This window comes from Pseudophryne corroboree, chromosome 1 (assembly GCF_028390025.1).
Source record: "Pseudophryne corroboree isolate aPseCor3 chromosome 1, aPseCor3.hap2, whole genome shotgun sequence".
Lineage (NCBI taxonomy): Eukaryota > Metazoa > Chordata > Amphibia > Anura > Myobatrachidae > Pseudophryne > Pseudophryne corroboree.
In genome coordinates, this window is record NC_086444.1 from 466,128,401 (window position 1) to 466,149,075 (window position 20,675).

The 20,675-nt window shown below is 44.6% G+C and overlaps 1 protein-coding gene across 3 annotated transcripts in view; it reads right to left on the reverse strand.

Annotated features, from left to right (window-relative positions):
• Nucleotides 1–14,491, reverse strand: part of LOC134905261 (uncharacterized) — a 177,618-nt gene extending 163,127 nt beyond the window's left edge. Inside the window, exons 1-3 of one of the 3 annotated variants that reach the window (XM_063914620.1) lie at nt 14,345–14,491; nt 13,351–13,423; nt 4,143–4,215 (exon numbers count right to left, since the gene is read on the reverse strand). In XM_063914620.1, the coding sequence (XP_063770690.1) occupies nt 4,143–4,215; nt 13,351–13,412 (135 nt within the window). In that variant the 5' untranslated portion in view covers nt 13,413–13,423; nt 14,345–14,491. Of the gene's footprint in view, nt 1–4,142; nt 4,216–9,980; nt 10,105–13,350; nt 13,424–14,344 lie in introns of those variants that run through there. The other 2 variants (XM_063914637.1, XM_063914628.1) reach the window with 2 other exon arrangements.
• Nucleotides 14,492–20,675: the final 6,184 nt, after the last annotated feature.

Here is a 20,675-nt window from a genome sequence, read left to right on the forward strand (position 1 = left end):
CCACAAAGTACACAGGGAGCTGAGATGGTGGATTCCAGTGGGGACGAATTGATAATCTGTGAGGAGGGGGATGTACACGGTGATATATCGGAGGGTGAAGATGAGGTGGACATCTTGCCTCTGTAGAGCCAGTTTGTGCAAGGAGAGATTAATTGCTTCTTTTTTGGGGGGGGGTCCAAACCAACCCGTCATATCAGTCACAGTCGTGTGGCAGACCCTGTCACTGAAATGATGGGTTGGTTAAAGTGTGCATGTCCTGTTTTGTTTAAACCACTGAACCTGCCCTGCCATCATCTGAAGCAAGAAGTGGTAACGAGGTGGAATTTAACCCTCTATATGCTTCAGAGGTTGGAGGAGCAGCAAAAGGCCATTCAAGCCTATACAATTGAGCACGATATAGGAGATGGAATGCACCTGTCTCAAGTGCAGTGGAGAATGATTTCAACGTTGTGCAAGGTTCTGATGCCCTTTGAACTTGCCACACGTGAAGTCAGTTCAGACACTGCCAGCCTGAGTCAGGTCATTCCCCTCATCAGGCTTTTGCAGAAGAAGCTGGAGACATTGAAGGAGGAGCTAACACGGAGCGATTCCGCTAGGCATGTGGGACTTGTGGATGGAGCCCTTAATTCGCTTAACAAGGATTCACGGGTGGTCAATCTGTTGAAATCAGAGCACTACATTTTGGCCACCGTGCTCGATCCTAGATTTAAAGCCTACCTTGGATCTCTCTTTCCGGCAGACACAAGTCTGCTGGGGTTGAAAGACCTGCTGGTGAGAAAATTGTCAAGTCAAGCGGAACGCGACCTGTCAACATCTCCTCCTTCACATTCTCCCGCAACTGGGGGTGCGAGGAAAAGGCTCAGAATTCCGAGCCCACCCGCTGGCGGTGATGCAGGGCAGTCTGGAGCGACTGCTGATGCTGACATCTGGTCCGGACTGAAGGACCTGACAACGATTACGGACATGTCGTCTACTGTCACTGCATATGATTCTCTCACCATTGAAAGAATGGTGGAGGATTATATGAGTGACCGCATCCAAGTAGGCACGTCACACAGTCCGTACTTATACTGGCAGGAAAAAGAGGCAATTTGGAGGCCCTTGCACAAACTGGCTTTATTCTACCTAAGTTGCCCTCCCACAAGTGTGTACTCTGAAAGAGTGTTTAGTGCCGCCGCTCACCTTGTCAGCAATCGGCGTACGAGGTTACATCCAGAAAATGTGGAGAAGATGATGTTCATTAAAATGAATTATAATCAATTCCTCCGTGGAGACATTGACCAGCAGCAATTGCCTCCACAAAGTACACAGGGAGCTGAGATGGTGGATTCCAGTGGGGACGAATTGATAATCTGTGAGGAGGGGGATGTACACGGTGATATATCGGAGGATGATGATGAGGTGGACATCTTGCCTCTGTAGAGCCAGTTTGTGCAAGGAGAGATTAATTGCTTCTTTTTTGGTGGGGGTCCAAACCAACCCGTCATTTCAGTCACAGTCGTGTGGCAGACCCTGTCACTGAAATGATGGGTTGGTTAAAGTGTGCATGTCCTGTTTATACAACATAAGGGTGGGTGGGAGGGCCCAAGGACAATTCCATCTTGCACCTCTTTTTTCTTTAATTTTTCTTTGCGTCATGTGCTGTTTGGGGAGGGTTTTTTGGAAGGGACATCCTGCGTGACACTGCAGTGCCACTCCTAGATGGGCCCGGTGTTTGTGTCGGCCACTAGGGTCGCTTATCTTACTCACACAGCTACCTCATTGCGCCTCTTTTTTTCTTTGTGTCATGTGCTGTTTGGGGAGGGTTTTTTGGAAGGGACATCCTGCGTGACACTGCAGTGACACTCCTAGATGGGCCCGGTGTTTGTGTCGGCCACTAGGGTCGCTTATCTTACTCACACAGCTACCTCATTGCGCCTCTTTTTTTCTTTGCGTCATGTGCTGTTTGGGGAGGGTTTTTTGGAAGGGACATCCTGCGTGACACTGCAGTGACACTCCTAGATGGGCCCGGTGTTTGTGTCGGCCACTAGGGTCGCTTATCTTACTCACACAGCTACCTCATTGCGCCTCTTTTTTTCTTTGCGTCATGTGCTGTTTGGGGAGGGATTTTTTGGAAGGGACATCCTGCGTGACACTGCAGTGACACTCCTAGATGGGCCCGGTGTTTGTGTCGGCCACTAGGGTCGCTTAGCTTAGTCATCCAGCGACCTAGGTGCAAATTTTAGGACTAAAAATAATATTGTGAGGTGTGAGGTATTCAGAATAGACTGAAAATGAGTGGAAATTATGGTTTTTGAGGTTAATAATATTTTGGGATCAAAATGACCCCCAAATTCTATGATTTAAGCTGTTTTTTAGTGTTTTTTGAAAAAAACACCCGAATCCAAAACACACCCGAATCCGACAAAAAAAATTCGGTGAGGTTTTGCCAAAACGCGGTCGAACCCAAAACACGGCCGCGGAACCGAACCCAAAACCAAAACGCAAAACCCGAAAAATTTCCGGCGCTCATCTCTAGTGTATATATATATTATTCATTTGGATCCTAAGGAGTGCCAGTCCTTGCAATACAATATATATATATATATATATATATATATATATATATATATATATATACACACACACACACACACACACACACACACACACACACACACTACTGTACATTAGAGATGTGCGGGTTTGGATATATCCGAATTTACCCGGATCTCAAAACGGCATCTTCTTGGCTCGTGGATGTCACGTGTTTTGGATAGCCAATAAGAAAAATCTGGATAAATTCGAACATGTGTTAATTATGGCGCTAAGACCCAAGTAAATCTGAACCCGCACATCTCTAATATATGTATATATATATATATATATATATATATGCTATAATGCAGTCCGATATCAGCCCCACTCCTCACAACTCATTACTTTGCTGTTTTTGCTCACACATCAATTCAGCCATCACTTCGCTGGCACACCTCTCACAGTGCCACATGAGAGTTGTGGGACAGTAAGTTGGAGGAATAACAGAGGAATGTTTGGAGGTACTGTAGCACTGCACGGTGGAAGGGGAGGAGCCCTTGCCCGATGCAGAGGCAGACGAGCCAGTGTCTTGCCACATGGGGGAAGAGAAGGGCTGTGCAGCACAACAAATGGTATCCCAACCCCTGCTGTAGCAACCACCATTCTCACCAGACTTGCCGGCACCTTGATGATATCTCCTGTGTTCTTGTGTCATCCCCTCCTAAGCTCAGACTACCCAGCCTGCCCCTATGTGTCTCTTACCAGCATGTGTCCTTGTATGTACCCCGCTGCCTAGCCTGCCCCGTCTGTCCCTGTGTATCCCTTACCTGTTTTTGTGTTGCCGGCTGCTGCTGGAGGATGGAGGCGTATACATGAGGAGTAACTCACAAGCTCCACGAATGCCCATGGAGAAGGTGCTGTGGCTATGAATTAGGGATGACCATGTGTGTGGTTACCATCTATGGTTACCATTGATGGCGATATAGCAAGTGGCCATAGATGGTTGGCAGCTATGCAATGGATGACTATCAATGGTTTCACCAACCGATGGTCATCCCTGTTCTTTGACTGACTCACCCATAGGCCAACCAGAACCTGGTGGCGGAGCTTTGCGGGTGTCGGGGGGCAGAGCTGTGCACTGTGTCCCCACACCTTGTAAAAAAAACAAAAAACCTTTAGGTTATGCTGTGCCATTGATGGGGGGAAACAATCTGGTTCTTCCCAATCAAAAGCATTCAACATTGGCCATAAACATTCAATGATTATGAATCATCGATGGTCGATGGCCTTGCCTGCTATGAATGCGCAGCAGCACTCCTGTGGCCATGTTACTTTAACTCCAGCTGCCTCTGGCTGCTGCTCGATTGGCAGAGCTCTGATCATGGTTACTGTCATCCAGTTGAGCAGGCAGTGTGAGTTGGCCCGCCATCGCGTAAACTTACACGGTGGCCCAATCCACCCCTGCAAAGTAGTTTTTACAAGGAGTCTTTTCACCCCTCTACTCATGAAACACTGGGGATAGAGATGCAAGCAGCTTACACAACTATGTTACATATTTTTAAATCAGAGTCAGTACAATAATTAGATATGATGAGTTCAGTATAATGACTGCGATTACAACTTACCAGAATACTGCTAATGGTGCAACCTCCAAATATGAATGCAATATTGCCTGCAACTGTTAAGGCATGCCCGTGCCTAGATTTAAAAAAATGAAAAATGTAAGCAAACAAATATGAACCTGTAATTGTGCAAATGAAACCTGTAATTTAAATTACTTATGCAAAATAAACACTAACCCTTTGCCTCAGTAAAATTTAATATTTGAATTTGTAAATCCAATGTTTAGATGTAAATAAAATCAGTGTAGAGACTGCCACACACTGCGATGGCAATATTATCACACAGAGCCAGTAGATACAAATGTAAGATCTGACATCAGTGAGATTAGGAACATGGGAATGACACCTTTTCAAAGAGGGTTTGGTATGTTATCCAGTCGGCAGGATGCCAGCAGTCACATGACCGACACTGGCATCCCGACATTGAAAATCCTGCTGTCGGAGGGAGTAAGTATTTTTACTTCCACACACACCCCTACCCTAACCCTAATCATCCGGGGGTGGCGGCTAGGGCTAACTATCGCGAGGTGGCGGCTAGGGCTAACCTCCTCCTAATGCCGACCCCTAAACCCCCCACCCCCAGGCCCTATCCCTAACAATGCCCCAATACTTACCTTCAGGATGTCGGCTGTTGGTCTTCCAGCACCGGTCTCCCGAGTGGTGTTGGGATTCCGGTGTTGGTCACATCACCATCGGCATCCCGTTCGCTGAATGCATCCCCTTTTCACATTGTATTTTTTATACACTGTTTAATCACTGCAACAATTTCATTATGCAGTATACACAAAGGAAAGATGTAGTGACATTTCCAGTTAATACTTATATCAATAATCCATATCCACCTTTCAGATATGTAAGGGCACATTTACAGTATCTCATCAAATGGCATAAAAGCCTGATTGCAGCCCTATGGTAGTTTGTGGGCAATATGGTATTATTACTTTACCTAATACATGTAAAAGGTTACCACCTAACCTATCAATATATCTATATAGTTCTAACAGTTGATCTGAAAGCTCAAATCGATCTTCCAGTTGCATGTGTGCACTGGTCCTCCTCTGTGAAGTAGAGTAGGTTCCACAGACATAAGTAACCATGGGGGAGATATATAAAACTCCCTAAAGAGTGGAGAAGTTTCCCATAGCAAGTAAAGAAGTTGCCCATAGCAACAATAAGTTTCTACCTATCATTTCAAATAATTTACTTGATAAATGTAAGCTATAAGCTGATTGGTTGTTATGGGCAACTTCTCCAGTCTTTATGAAGCTGGATACATCTCCTCCCATATCTGTTTTAGACATTTTCTATGGTGATGCAGAACAGCCCCAAGCTGGTCAGCAGGGACTGTTGTCTCTGTGGAAAGGGTTATTACACCAAAAACTGCATGGCCCCCTTTCCCAGAGCCAGCCCCACAATGAAAAGCGCTAAGGCTCCTCCTGATCCCCTGAGCCGTTGGAATGTAATTGTTTTGCATTAGTTCTGCTTATGTTGCTACAACTTGTTTGTATGTGGTTTCTTTCACTTTCATCAGAGCACACAGTTTTCATATTTATTTCCTGTTTGTCGCCAAGCAATATAACAATAGTACAATATTCACATCATGATATTCTACTGTCTCAGTTAACAGAGGAACCACATTTCCTGGTGACACAGAGCTGATGTACTGTGGTTCTCCAAGCTCTGAGGAGATCCAGGAGGTGAAGAGCCCCTGCACTGTGGCTAAAGCATATGATGGCTGTCTCCAAATAAAACAAAGAATTTAGAAAACAGGGTTAAAGGCTGAAAATTTAGTTAATAAACCTCTATATGTAGTATGGTGTTCGGCCCGAGACCTAAAATGGTGTCTTAGGTTCAAGTCTTTGCTAGAATCTGTACATTCTTGCTATGTTAGTGCAGGTTTCCTATAGGTTACAAGATGACCTCTAGACATACTGGGGGTCATTCCGAGTTGATCGCTCGCTGCTGTTTTTTTCGCAGCGCAGCGATCAGGTCTCTACTGCACATGCACCGCAATGAGCAAGCGCGTCGTACAGGTACAAAGTGGATCGGTGCTGGGCGATGGATTTAACGAAGAATCCGTTCGCACTGCGGATCGCAAGGAGATTGACAGGAAGAAGGCGTTTGTGGGTGTCAACTGACCGTTTTCTGGGGGTGTTTGTGAAAACCAGGCATGTCCAAGCATTTGCTGGGCGGGTGTCTGACGTCAATTCCGGCACCAAAAAGACTGAAGTGATCGCAAGGGCTGAGTAAGTCCAGAGCTACTCAGAAACTGCACAAAATGTTTTTGCAGAGCTCGACTGCATAGGCGTTCGCACACTTGCAAAGCAAAAATACACTCCCCTGCAGGGACGGATTGGGAACAAAAAGCGGCCCTGGAAAAATTTGTACTAGTGGCCCCACATGGGCAGCACCAGAGGTGTAAGGTCTAGCAATGGGCCATGGCAGCAGCACCCTCCCCCCAAGACTTTCCAGATAGTGGGCTTGTCCAGCATCAAGGGGGAAGTTAAAAAGAAATAAAATTAAAAATTATGAGCACATTATATGATACACCTTCAGAATTTAGGAAACTAAATAATTCTTTAGAAAGATATATTTTCTTGCTTATTACACCATCCGTATCCCAATCACTGTTCACTCAATCTTATATGTCAGCCAAGCAGGCAGACAGAGCATACACTAGATCATCTGCAATCACAGGCTAAGTGGCAAAGTCATTTTCATATATGCAAATTATTTTGCATCTTATTCATTATGTCTATAAAAAGGACCACATGTCCTCAAACAAAACAGGCCCCACAGGTGCGTCGGCCCACCGGGAATCTTCCCTGTAAACCCTATGGCCAATCCGCCTCTGCTCCCCTGTGGGCGGCAACTATGCGTTTGCATGGCTGCAAAAAATAGCTAGCGAGCGATCAACTCAGAATGAGGGCCACTGTTAGCTTAAGATTCTAAACATCAATCCTATTGTATATGCTTTTGTTGAAGAAAAATGACATTGTAAGATTCATTGGTACAGGGACTGAGGTGCCTCAATACTATTTTCTGATTTTGAAGTACACAAAATATAAAGGCTAATGATGATGATGATGATAATAATAATAATAATAATAATAATAATAATAATAAGCCTTTATGTCTTTGAGCAAGTTGCCTCTTTATTTTCTACTTGTGGCTCCAAAATATGAAATACAAGTAAATGGGAACTTCTGCATTACTAAACAGTTTGAGGAAGCAAAGAAAGAAAAAAGGTGTGATAATACTGTATATATCTCTTTTAAGATCAGTTTTGTAAATGTAATTTGCCAATAACTGTAGGAAAACAAATAAAACCAAGTACTGGAACGTGTCAATAAATGTGTAATTAGCCATGTATTAGCCACTTAGAATCATTGCTGCACAGCTCAACGTTATAGCAAAGTGCAATCTTCAATGTAGTTTATTACAAACAGGAAGTTGTTGTGTGCACCTTTTATATATGAGTGCTTGTGAAAACTTCAGAAAGAAACACACAAGTGTCCTCGAGCCATTTCAATTGAGGAAGTATAACCTAGGTACTAATTTCAGCAAAGATATTCTTTGGCTGGTGGCTATAAAATAGTCATTAAAAGTCACTGCTGGGAACAAAAGACAGGAAGGAGTCGTGCAAGAAATGACTACTTAACCACAACAAACTACAGTAAGTATATCAAAGATAATAAACAGAATGTTTCTTTTATCATACTGTATTTGGTGTTAAGGGAACCCCTTTTGAAATCCAAATGGGATATACAATATACCATACTAATACAAACAAATGAAAATAGTGCTCTTCTGTAGTAATATATATCAGTGGTGTCACCTCCTGGCTGACAAATGCAATTATTTTTATACTTTATTTATAGGGCACCATAAGTGTTCAGCAGCATCGTACATTGGGTAAACAATCATACAGCACAGGGTGAAATAGTACAGTAAATAGTACAAACAGATAACACAAAAAATGACATTTCTCAATATACAATACAACTGTGGAGGTAAAAGCTACAAGGGTACTATTCAGCATAGGCTGAAAACTGTACCCATTAGTGAGGGTGCAACTAACAGTTTAAAGCTTCTGAAAGATGTAAGGATGAGGAACCTGCTCCTTGGAGCTTATACTATAAGGTGAAGAAGAAGACAAACTGATAACATGATGAGTGAGCTAGTGTAGGTCAAGTAAACCCGTGTAAGTGGATCAAAGGGCAGGAAGTAATGTTGATAGAGATATGGGGGATGCAGGAGAGTAAAGTAAGCTACGTGGTGACACAATCATGTAGTGGACGGGTATGCTTTTAGCCGGAACATGTGGGTTTACTTTTCAGCACTTGTTTGAAGCTTTGCAGGAAGGGGCAAAGTCTGATAGAGCGAGATGTATTAACTGTGGTGGAGGAATGGTGACAGCAATTGGCCGACCAGAGAGGGAGTATGTATGGAGATGAGGTTGGATATTTAGCGAACAGTGGTGTTAGAAAGGGCCTTGCATGTGAGGATGAGGAGCTTGAAAAGTGTTCAGTAGGGGAAGGGGAACCAGTGGGGTGGTCTTCTGTTTGCCGGCGGTCGGGCTCCCGGCGCTCAGTATACCGGCGCCGGGAGCCCGACAGCCGGAATACCGACTATTATTTTCCCTCGTGGGGGTCCACGACCCCCATAGAGGGAGAATAAAATAGTGTGGCGCGCGTAGCGTGGCGAGCGCAGCGAGCCCGCAAGGGGCTCATTTGCGCTCGCCAAGCTGTCGGTAAGCCGGCGGTCGGGCTCCCGGCGCCGGGATGCTGGTCGCCGGGAGCCCGACCGCCGGCCAGCCGTAGTGAACCCGAACCAGTGCAGTGCTTATCATCAAGTTTGGTTAATAGATTACCAGTGTATTCCTTCCATACCAGTATTGATGGTATGACAAATACAACGAAAAAGGACATAGAGCTAGATTACAAAGCAGCATCTTGCTTCTAATCAGATTTGACATGGAAATTGAAACTGACAATAATATTCTCACAGCATGGCAGGCCTGATGTAGAGCCACATACAATGCCGATGTTGATGGAGTCGAGCGATTTGTTGCTACTGCTCATGTACATGTTACAGTTCGTGGGTTACACTGAGTGCACACAAAGGCGCTGTTCCGAATGATATACATGGTAGCAGAAATGTACTGGGAAAGTGCTGGGCATTCCTGGGTGATAACTGGAAGTTGGCTAAACATGCACACGGACATAGCCCATCTTATTGGAGTGTTATGTGAGTGGCATGGGCATGCCGCTGAAGTGTTTGTGTACTCAAGTTCTCAATCGTTCACTTTGGAGGCCATACTCAGATGGCAAATCTGTGCCTAGCATAGGGTTGGTGCAAGTTTCCATAGTACAACCGAATGCGGCATCTAAAGAGGCACCAGGCGGTATTTTAGCATGTACGGATGCTGACAGTGGGTGTCTCAGTCCTTGCATATTCACGGATGTATACCAGGGAAGGACTTTGTAGCTGCATTTACATAAAGTTACAGACGGGCAACTGTAAAAAGGACGGCCGCGTCTTCATCCACCTTTGAATCAGCCCTAGTGAGTTTTGCAACCAATATTACTGACGGTTTACATTTCCAAATAGAATCTGCAAGAGCTTGAAAAAGATTTTGCTTTTGTAAATCTAACCCCTGGAGACAATAAAATCAATAACATCTGATCATCTATAAGCGTTTAGCAATTAACAGTGCAAGATAAAATCATAAATAAAATACCAGCTGTCATTAACAAAGACTGGTAGAAATCTGACACAGAGAATGTAACTTTTTTTTTTAAATATTTACTGGAGCCAGAGGTGCCTACTCTAAATTACCAGGTGCAATAACAAAAAAATCTCTGGGTCTTGGGCCTTTGCATCCACTCCTAATCAGGGGCATAGGGAGAGTGGAGCAAGTGGAGCTCAAGCTCCAGGCGCCGCTGGGGACAGAAGACGCCGGCTCCCTGTAACACTGCTGAGAGCCGGGATTACGGGGTAGGAGGAGAGGACTACAAGAGAGGGAGGGGGTGGCCACCACACTGCCTGCATGTTCCATGTCACTGATTGCAGTGCAGAGAGTCCAGTGCAGTGTAGTGTGGTGTGTTGTTAGGGAAGTGGGGAGGTTTGGGGGCTTGTCAGAAGATAGATGCTTCCCGGCTGTCAGGTATCTGCATTCAGTGATCTGGAACATGCAGGCAGTGTGGTGGCCACACCTTCCCTTTCCTCGGTCCTTTCCTTCTGCCCACGGAGGCCCAGCCTGTCAATCACATAGACGCTCCGCCCCTCCAGGCTAGAACGAGGAGCTGCTGCTCTGCTGCTGCCCACTTGGTGAGAATTAATGTGTGTATACTGTGTGTTTATGTGTATATGTCTGTGTGTGTGTGTGTAAATGTGTTTGTTTGTAAATGTGTGTATACAGTATGTCTATGTGCATATGTGTATACATGTATGTGTGTGTTTATGTGTATATATCTTTGTATACAGTATATGTGTGTATGTTTATGTGTATATATCTGTGTATATGTGTGTGTTTATGTATGCCTGTATATCTGTGTGTATATTTGTGTGTGTGTGTGTGTGTGTGTGTGTGTGTATATCTGTGTATGTTTGTGTGTTTATGTATGTCTGTGTATATCTTTGTATATTTGTGTGTATATATCTGTGTATATGTGTGTGTTTATGTATATCTGTGTGTATATTTGTGTATTTATGTGTGTATATATGTGTATATATCTGTGTAAGAGTGGCAGCTTCCGCTAAATTAGGAATGGCTACACTTGATCTTAGCCAAAAGGCAGGAAAGCAGTTTTTTTATTTATATTCATGGCAGAAGATTAGCAAATTATCTGTAACTACTGTACTTTTCTTCTGCTTTAAAAAATAGCATTTAACTGCGTGAAGTATCAATTAAGTTGAAAATAAACACTGTTGGGACTATTGTAGAAAAACCCTTGCAGATGAATTAATGTTTATGTCACTGGCGCTGACAGAGGCTCCTAACATTAATCACTCCATCAAACAACTGTACATGCACTATGTATTAATTAAAATAGTGGTGACACAATGCTAAACAGATCACACCCTCTTTACCAGCCTTGCTGTGGGATATGCAAAAAGATTTGTTTTGGTAACTAATGTTTATGAAAACCAGTGAGGCCTGCACAGGCACAGTGTATGTACTTCTGAATTTTATGACTATTTGCTCTCATTAAGCCTATCCCTTTGTATAGCATTCTTTACTTTTATATTTCAGTTGTGACATAATTATTGACATGTTTGTCACAGAATAAAAGCAGCATTACTTACTTTTTTATATTAGTTAACAAAGTAAGTGCTGTAACTTACAATCAAAATCTCTGACATGCAGGGGGACGCCCAGCACAGGGCATTCCCGGAGATGTTGGGCTGCCCCCCGACACTCATCTGCTTGCTCTGATGGCTCCGACAGGAGCAGAGTGCTGAATGTAATGTCACAAAGCAGCATCCGGCTCCTGTCACTAAGGAGTCGCCATTTTGTGACACCCGGGTGCGGCCTGCACCCCTCACACCCACTAGTGAAGCCACTGGGTGGGAGCTACAATAAACTTGAGGTAAAATAACCTCTTTAGATACTCTTCAATGAGTGATTACCATGCTTCCTAACTATCCTGATTGCTGTGTAAAAGTCCTGATCTGTAGACCATGATAGGGGTGGACATCGTGTGTGCTGCAGGGCCAACACGATATGTCTGTGTACACACTGGCCGACGGACCAGCAATATATTGGTCGGCCGATATATCGGCAAATGTGTACCCAACATTACACAGTCTCAAGATATTCCCCATATGCTCAGTATTTGCCTCAGTGGCCATCTTCGTACAGGGAATGACGCTTCCATAGAGGAATGCAGTAGCACACTCCACTTTCAACACTAACATGGGAGAGGCTTTGGCAGTTAAAGGATGATGATGGGCAAATTATTATGTGATAAGGGCATAGTTGCAAAAAACACGGTTGACTTTATACTGTCCTGGAAAAAAGTTGGAAAGTATGACATCCTGATAAATTTCTCTTTTACCTCCAGAGACCTCTGCACACACATTTCTGTTTCATGGTTACTATTAAATTCAGCGCCATCTGCATAGTATTAAATGCAGCCAACTAATAAACATCAGTTGACCATTTATTATTCACTGCTGGACCTCCAGCAGCAGTTTCTCCAGTGTCACTTCTTCCTCCAATATTACTTCAACTGTGTCCTAACTGGCACGGCTGGCCTATTTTCCTACCGTGAATACAGGGTGTGTGTGTGTGTGTGTGTGTGTGTGTGTGTGTGTGTGTGTGTGTTTTGCTAGTTTTACAATTACATTATATGCAAAATGCAGAACTTGAGTTTATGTATACACCGAATGCATTTCATGCATAATATTGGGATCAATATGAAATACCTACAATCAAAATCCCGACGGTCAAAATCCAGACAACAATTGACCGACGGTAAAAATACTGATATTTTAAATGTCGACAGGTCAAAAAGTCGACACAAGTTTTTTAGGTTTTTTTTGGTGTGTATGTTGACATGGACACCATATAAGTGTACCGCGCCCCCTCACATGGCTCGCGCTTCAGACACTATTAAATTCCCCCTCCAGGTCTACTGGGATGTTAAAGTATGAACAAGTCGGTTTGAACGACTCATGAACGACTCATGTCGACTTTTTGACCTGACGACATTTTAAATGTCGGTACTTTGAGCTTGTCGGTATTTTAAATGTCAGTATTTTGACCATGTCAGTATTTTGACCGTCGGTCAATGGTTGTCGGGATTTTGATTGTAGGTAAATTGACCGCATCCCATAATATTATTGCAATGATAGCATAACATGATTGTATTTGGTTAGTGACAAATAAAGATAGAATATCTTTAAATCATTTTGGATCAATATCAATATTGTTGCAGAGGTTGGTTTTGCCTTTTTAATGATTTCCACTTCAAAACATTAGCCAGACTTGCCTGGATCTTGCTGATGCCTGTGAGTTTCAGGCTATTACATTTACCTTGGAATCTTTCTTTACTGGAGCTGGATCTGGAATGTGCCAGAATCTCGAAAACATCACCCTTTCTCTTTCCAACTTTTATTACATGCATTGGAATGAAACATGCAGTATGTGAAGCAAAGTAGCATATTAACTGGGACATTCAATAGCAAAGCAAGAGTAACATACCGTGGCCTTGGTGGTTCTCCACAGATAGTGCTTTGTATCCAGTGCCCACTTGCCAGAGCCATATCTTTGCACCCTGATAAAGCAATAGATTTGTGTACAGAAGCAGGACTATAAGAGCCAGACTAATAACCAATATCTTTGTAACAATTAATTGACATTTCAATTATTAAAGCCATAAAATGACAGAGCCCTTAAGGAAAAACAGTTCATAAGTTACTCATGCCACTATTTCTTCCTACCATGCATTGCAGTGCAGGGGATGAAAGAGCACTGGCAATATAAAGGGCAGCACGGATGGTGTAATAGTTAGTATTACTGGTTCACAGCACTGAGACCATGGGTTCAATTCCCACCATGGCCCTAGCTGTGTGGAGTTTGTATATTCTCCCTGTGCTTGCTTTGGTTTTCCTTCGGGTACTCCGGTTTCCTCTCACAATCCAAAAATATATTGGTAGGTTAACTGGCTCCCAACAAAAATTAACCCTAGTGTGAATGTGTGTGTGTACATGTTGCAGGGAATATAGATTATAAGCTCCACTGGGGCAGGGACTGATGTGACTGGACCAATATTCTCTGTAAAGTGCTGCGGAATATGTGTGCGTTATATAAATAACTGGTAATAATATATAGTATTTATAGTCCTAACAGAAGCACCCAATAGACCACTTAATGTGACTAACTCTGTACAGAACTCTGATGGAGTTGGCACTTGCAAATATTTAGAAGTCTACTGTATGTATGTGAGAACGCCTCTTCCTACCCCAGTTCTTCCTCTCCAGTTGTAAGGGTGGATGCATCTAAATTGCATTCTCACTTTTGCATGCACATTGCAAATTCACACCAGATACAATACACAAACAAGCATATGTTTAGCTCTACATCACCCCTTTAGTTGCATTACCAATCAACACAAAAAAACATTCACTGTTTTCAAAATATTCATTGTCCTTGAGTTAGTATATAACATACCAACTCGCGGTAGTGCTTCTCTTACCTGAGACTGTTAAATGATATGCTTCACTGGACAAATATCTGTACAGTTTTATCTCTGCTTGAACATAAAATAAAAGTAGAGAGGATTTGAAGACTTCAACTAGCAGCGTTGATCAATGGTTTACTTTACTTTACTTGGCACTTGTTGCTATGGTACAGAACAAACAAAGACATCCAGTAAAGTATGAAATTTGCATGAACGGTTTCAACATCAGTAGAGGAACACATGACAGGTAATACTGATATACTACACTCTTTGTTTCAGCAAGACCAGGAGATCGGATCACCTTAGTATGATGTGTGTCTTAGAAGCAAAAGCAGCAGTGTTTCTTCTTACATATAAAATGACTATCTGTAAAGTATACACCTAGAAGTGTGTTGAGTGGAACTTTTTTATTTTTAGGATGAATAGGCTTATTTGAGTGTAAGATTGTCAAAGTATCTACAAGATTCTGGAACATTCAATAAAATGTAATTTTGCAGCTTTAATACTGAAAATGATTTCCAGCTTATTATTTTTAAAAATGATATAGCGGTTATTAGTATATATTATGTAAGGGTAGTATCTGAATACCACCCATTATGTAAGGTTCACCTGCTTTAATGCACAAAGATAAAGCAATATATTTATTATTTCTAAAATATTTGTAAAATGTTACTGCATTTGGTAGCAAAATAACTTGAAATGATGGCCCTCATTCCGAGTTGATCGGTCGCAAGGCGAATTTAGCAGAGTTACACACGCTAAGCCGCCGCCTACTGGGAGTGAATCTTAGCTTCTTAAAATTGCGACCGATGTATTCGCAATATTGCGATTACTAACTACTTAGCAGTTTCAGAGTAGCTTCAGACTTACTCTGCCTGTGCGATCAGTTCAGTGCTTGTCGTTCCTGGTTGACGTCACAAACACACCCAGCGTTCGCCCAGGCACTCCCACCGTTTCTCCGGCCACTCCTGCGTTTTTTCCGGAAACGGTAGCGTTTTCAGCCACACGCCCCTGAAACGCCGTGTTTCCGCCCAGTAACACCCATTTCCTGTCAATCACATTACGTTCGCCGGAGCGATGAAAAAGCCGTGAGTAAAATTACTTTCTACATAGCAAAGTTACTTGGCGCAGTCGCAGTGCGAACATTGCGCATGCGTACTAAGCGGATTTTCATTGCGATGCGATGAAAAATACCGAGCGAACAACTCGGAATGAGGGCCGATAATAGCAAAAAAAGATTTTCCCTAATTTTTGTTGAAATGTTACTTCAGGTAAACTGTGGCCATATAAAGCATTCAAGGCACTTGTAGAATTGGGTTCATAACTGTATTTGGCAGGTAGAATTTTATACAAAGATATCCAACTTGCCCATTGTATAGTATCTCTGCATATTCCAGTTTGATAATACTGTACAGTGTTGCAGAACATTCTCTGGCTGGCTGTGTATATTAAAGATGGTGATACCAGCTGAATTTCTTTTTGTTATTGTTACAGGTATAAGTAATTTAATTTAGGAGAATGGAAATAAAGATCCACAACATTTTCTGTGATACGGGAAAGGATATACAAAAAAAGGAGAGTTATGGTAGACTTACCATTGTTAACTCTCTTTCTGCGAGGTACATTGGGTTCCGCAGGGAAACATCTGGGTGGATCTTGATCCAGAGGCACCAACAGGCCAAAGCTTTAGGCTGTCCCAGGATGCATTGGGGCCTCCTCTGTAACCCGCCTCAAGGAACTATGAGCTCAGTTTCGTTAACCAGTCCAATGCAGTAGCAGGTAAGAGAGACGGTAGATGTTAGTCACATAGAACCACATTCTCATGACAAGAGAAGGGACCAGCGGCTAATGCCATACAAACCCATAGAAGCTAGGTGCGTCAGAGTGGATGCCTGTGGAGCCCAATGTACCTCGCAGAAAGAGTGTTAACAATGGTAAGTCTACCATAACTCTCCTTTTCTGCAGCAGGTTACATTGGTTTCCACAGGGAAACATTGGGGATATAACATAGAACATAATAAACATGTTCACAGAGAACCACGTAGCCGCCTTGCACAATTGTTCTGCGGACGCGCTACGGCGGGCCGCCCAAGAAGGTCCAACAGACCGGGTAGAACGGTCATTAATAGCAGCAGGAGCTGTGAGACCAGCCTGCGCATAAGCTGGTGCAATTTCCATTCTAATCCATCTAGCCAAGGTTTGCTTATTCGCAGGCCAGCCACGTTTGTGAAAACCAAACAAAACAAAAAGGGAATCTGACCTCCTGATAGAGGCAGTCCTCTCCACATATATACGGAGAGCCTGTATCACATCCAAAGACCGCTCTCTGGAGGACAAATCAGAAGAGATAAAGGCCGGAACCACAATCTCTTGGTTAAGGTGAAAAGATGACACCACCTTAGGTAAATAACCTGGGTGAGTTCTAAGAACTGACCGGTCACGATGAAATATTACAAAGGGTGGACGACAATGCGCCTAAGTCCGACACCCTTCTTGCAGAGGCAATAACCAGTAAAAACAAGACCTTTGCCGTGAGCCATTTAAGGTCCACCGTCTTAAGAGGTTCAAATGGAGACTCTTGCAGGGCATTCAGGACAACAGAGAGATACCATGGAGCCACAGGAGGGACATAGGGAAGCTGTATCCATAAGACACCCTGAGTGAATGTATGAACGTCAGGTATAGACGCAATTTTTCTCTGAAACCATGCCGACAAGGCAGATATGTGAACCTTGAGGGAGGCCAGACGAAGGCCTAAGTCCAGGCCTCTTTGCAGAAAAGCCAGACTTCTGGAAGTTCTGACTCTGTATGCATCATAATTCTTATCAGCACACCAGGTGAAGTAAGAATTCCAGACCCTGTAATAAATCCAAGCAGATGCCGGTTTGCAGGCTTTTAACATAGTTTGGATGACCGCCTCAGAGAATCCTTTGGCTCTCAGGTGTGATGCCTCAAGAGCCACGCCGTCAAAGCCAGCCTGGCCAGGTCTGGATAAAGACAATGGCCCTGTACGAGGAGGTCTGGCCGCTGAGAAAGTAGAAGAGGATGCTCTGTCGATAGACCATGCAGGTCTGAGAACCAATACGTCTGGGCCATGCTGGAGCGACTAGAAGTAGAAATCCTCCTTCTTGTTTGAACTTCCGCAGGACCCTGGGCAGGAGTGACACTGGAGGGAACACGTAGGGCAGCCGAAAGTTCCATGGAATTGCCAGTGCATCCACGAACGCTGCTTGAGGATCCCTGGTTCTTGATCCGAAGACCAGAACCTTGTGATTGTGTCGAGACGCCATCAGGTCTACGTCTGGTAGGCCCCACTTGTCCACTAGGAGTCCACTCTCCGGCGTGCACGTCCTGGCGGCTTAGGAAGTCTGCTTCCCAGTTTAGGATTCCCAGAATGAACACTGCCGATATTGCTTGCAGATGGCGTTCCAACCAACAAAAGATTTTTGACACTTCCATCATTGCCATCTGGCTTTGAGTGCCACCTTGATGGTTTATGTATGCCACCGTAGTGGCATTGTCTGACCGTACTTGAACCGGCCTGTTCTGTACCAGAGTCAGGGCGAGGGTCAATGCAATGAACACCGCCCGCAACTCCAGAATGTTTATTGGGAGGAGTGACTCCTCCTTGGTCCAGCGACCCTGAAAAGAGTGTTGCTCCAACACCACACCGGATCCTCTCAGACTGGCATCCGTTGTCAGCAGGACCCAGTCGGGGATCCAGAAGGGATGGCCTCTGCTCAATTGCTGGTCTTCTAGCCACCATGTCAGTGACAGATTAGGTAGGCCGTACCACTTAGAAAGGATTAACCTCTGCAGAGGGCAAGAATGAAATTGAGTGTACTCTACCATGTCAAATGCCGACACCATCAGGCCAAGTACCTGCATCACCGAGTGTATCGACACTCTGGGGCGATAAAGGCAGCATCTTATCCTGTCTTGAAGTCTAAGGACTTTTTCTGGAGACAGTAACTGTGTGTGTCCAGGAGTGCCCCCAGGTGAACCATGCTCTGAGCTGGGACCAGCGAGGATTTCGTCCAATTGATGAGCCACCCGTGGGCTTGGAGGAAGCTTACCGTCAGTAGTAGATGACTGAGGAAGACATTGTGGGAGTTTTCCAGAATCAGCAAGTCGTCCAGAAAAGTCAGGATCCTGACTCCCTGGCGACGGAGATGGGCCGTCATTATGGCCATGACCTTGGTGAAGATCCGAGGAGCCATAGCCAGTCCAAATGGCACAGCCTGGAACTGATAGTTGAGGTTGCCAATAACAAACCGCAGATACTGCTGATGCGACATGGCTATAGGCATATGCAGGTACGTATCCTGTATATCCAGAGATACCATATAGTTGCCTGGTTCCATAGCCAGTACAAGTGAGCGCAGTGTTTCCATACAGAACTTGGACGCTTTCACAAACTTGTTCAGTGATTTGAGGTTGAAAATAGGCCGGAAAGACCCATCAGGTTTCAGGACCAGAAACAGGGTCGAGTAGTATCCTCTGCCTCTCTGGGACAGAGGTACCGGCACTACCACTCCTGTATCCAGGAGGGAACGCACAACCATCTGTAGAGCTTGCGCCTTTTAACAGATCCAATGGGATAACCGCTGTGCAAAACTGGCGAGGGGGACGTCTCTTGAAAGAGACTGCGTACCCATGAGAGACAACTTCTCGCATCCATGCGTCTGAAGTGGTTATTAACCAGACCTGGATGAATCGTAGAAGTCGCCCCCCCACCCTGGGATCCCCCAGGGGGAGGCCTGTCCCGTCATGCAGCAGGCTTGTCACGAGAAGCAGGCTGATGAGCAGCCCAGGATTGTTAGGCCTTGGGCTTAGTGGTTGTTGGGAACACGGGAGAATCTTGGGTATGCCTGACCTTCGCTTTCCCTTAAGGCCGAAAGCAGGGAAAAGTGGTACCATTTGCCTTCTGCAGAAGGACTAGCATTTGAGAGAAAGGCAGTCATAGTAGCCGCCGATTCAGATGCAATTTTTTAATTAGGTCTTCCCCAAATAAAATGTCCAGTAAAGGGGAATACCTTCAAGGATTTCCACCTTCCATGACCTCAACCACAGTATATGGCGAGCCAGGACAGACGTATCCGACACCTTGGCAGCAAACACACCCGCCTCAGGGGATGCCTCCTGGTATAGAAAAAGGTGGCGGTGGTATTGTGAGACAGGGAATGTCTGGCATTGTCAGATATATCCTCTGGCAGCTCTTCCTCTAATGCCTGATCCAGTCATCAAACTATTTTGCAGCCCCAAGAGGATGCAATCTTGGTCTATGTACAACACCCGTAATGGAGTAATAGACTTCAGGCATCCCTCCACACTCTTATCTGTTGGTTCCTACAGTGAGGGGACAGTGGTGAGAGGCAGAGTGGACGACACCAGATGGGTGACACATAAGTTCACTAGCAGTAAATTACCTACTTGTTATATAACTCTGCAGGGGGAGGATATCGAACTAATGCCCATTGTAGACACGGGGAATGTCTTGTCTGACGTACAATTAATGGTCAGATTGTGGTAACAGAGTTTTATTTATCCTCTGACGTGTGAACATATCAGTTTGCTTAACCACAGTAGGGGAATCCACTTATCAGTGAATTGTAGGATTTGCTTCCCAGTAACCACAAGGGCAGTGGTGTCATTTAGCAATGGAAAATCCTTGTCAGAAACACCTAATATAGGGACTGACAGGACAGCATGATCCACCTCTCTTCAGATAAAATATCAAAGAGATTATTGGATAGGGAGGAGGAAGTAGCCCGCGTAGATGACCCAGAGACATGAAAGTGACCTGGAATAGGGTTTTGCCTGACCAAGGAATGAGTCATACACTACAACCGGTGAGGAAAAATGTTCCAGCCCAAAGCGGAGTAACCATGGGGACATCAGTGACTGTAATGTTACAGGTGGTCCCATAGGGGGCATAAAGCGTTCAACTAGAGTACCCAGTAGGTTTGAGAACGCAGCCCAGGTTGGTTCCTGATTGATTACAGGAGCTGCGGACTGACTGGGAGATGTATGAGACATAGGGGGTCATTCCGACCCGTTCGCACGCAGCGTTTTTTCGCTGCAGTGCGAATGGGTGCGGAATGCACATGTGCGGCGGGCGCAGTGTGCGTGTGCGATGTTGTCCGGTGACAGAGGTCACCGGGTTACGTCGCAGCTACCGTCAGAAGCGGTCGCAACGGCGACCACTAAGAAGATTGACAGGAAGGAGGCGTGGATGGGCAGATCCGGACCATTTGGAGCCGTTTTCGAGGGGAGTGGTGAGTAAAAGCAGGCGTGTCCAGGACAACGGAGGGCGGAGGTGTGACGTCAAAGCCGGGCCCATCAT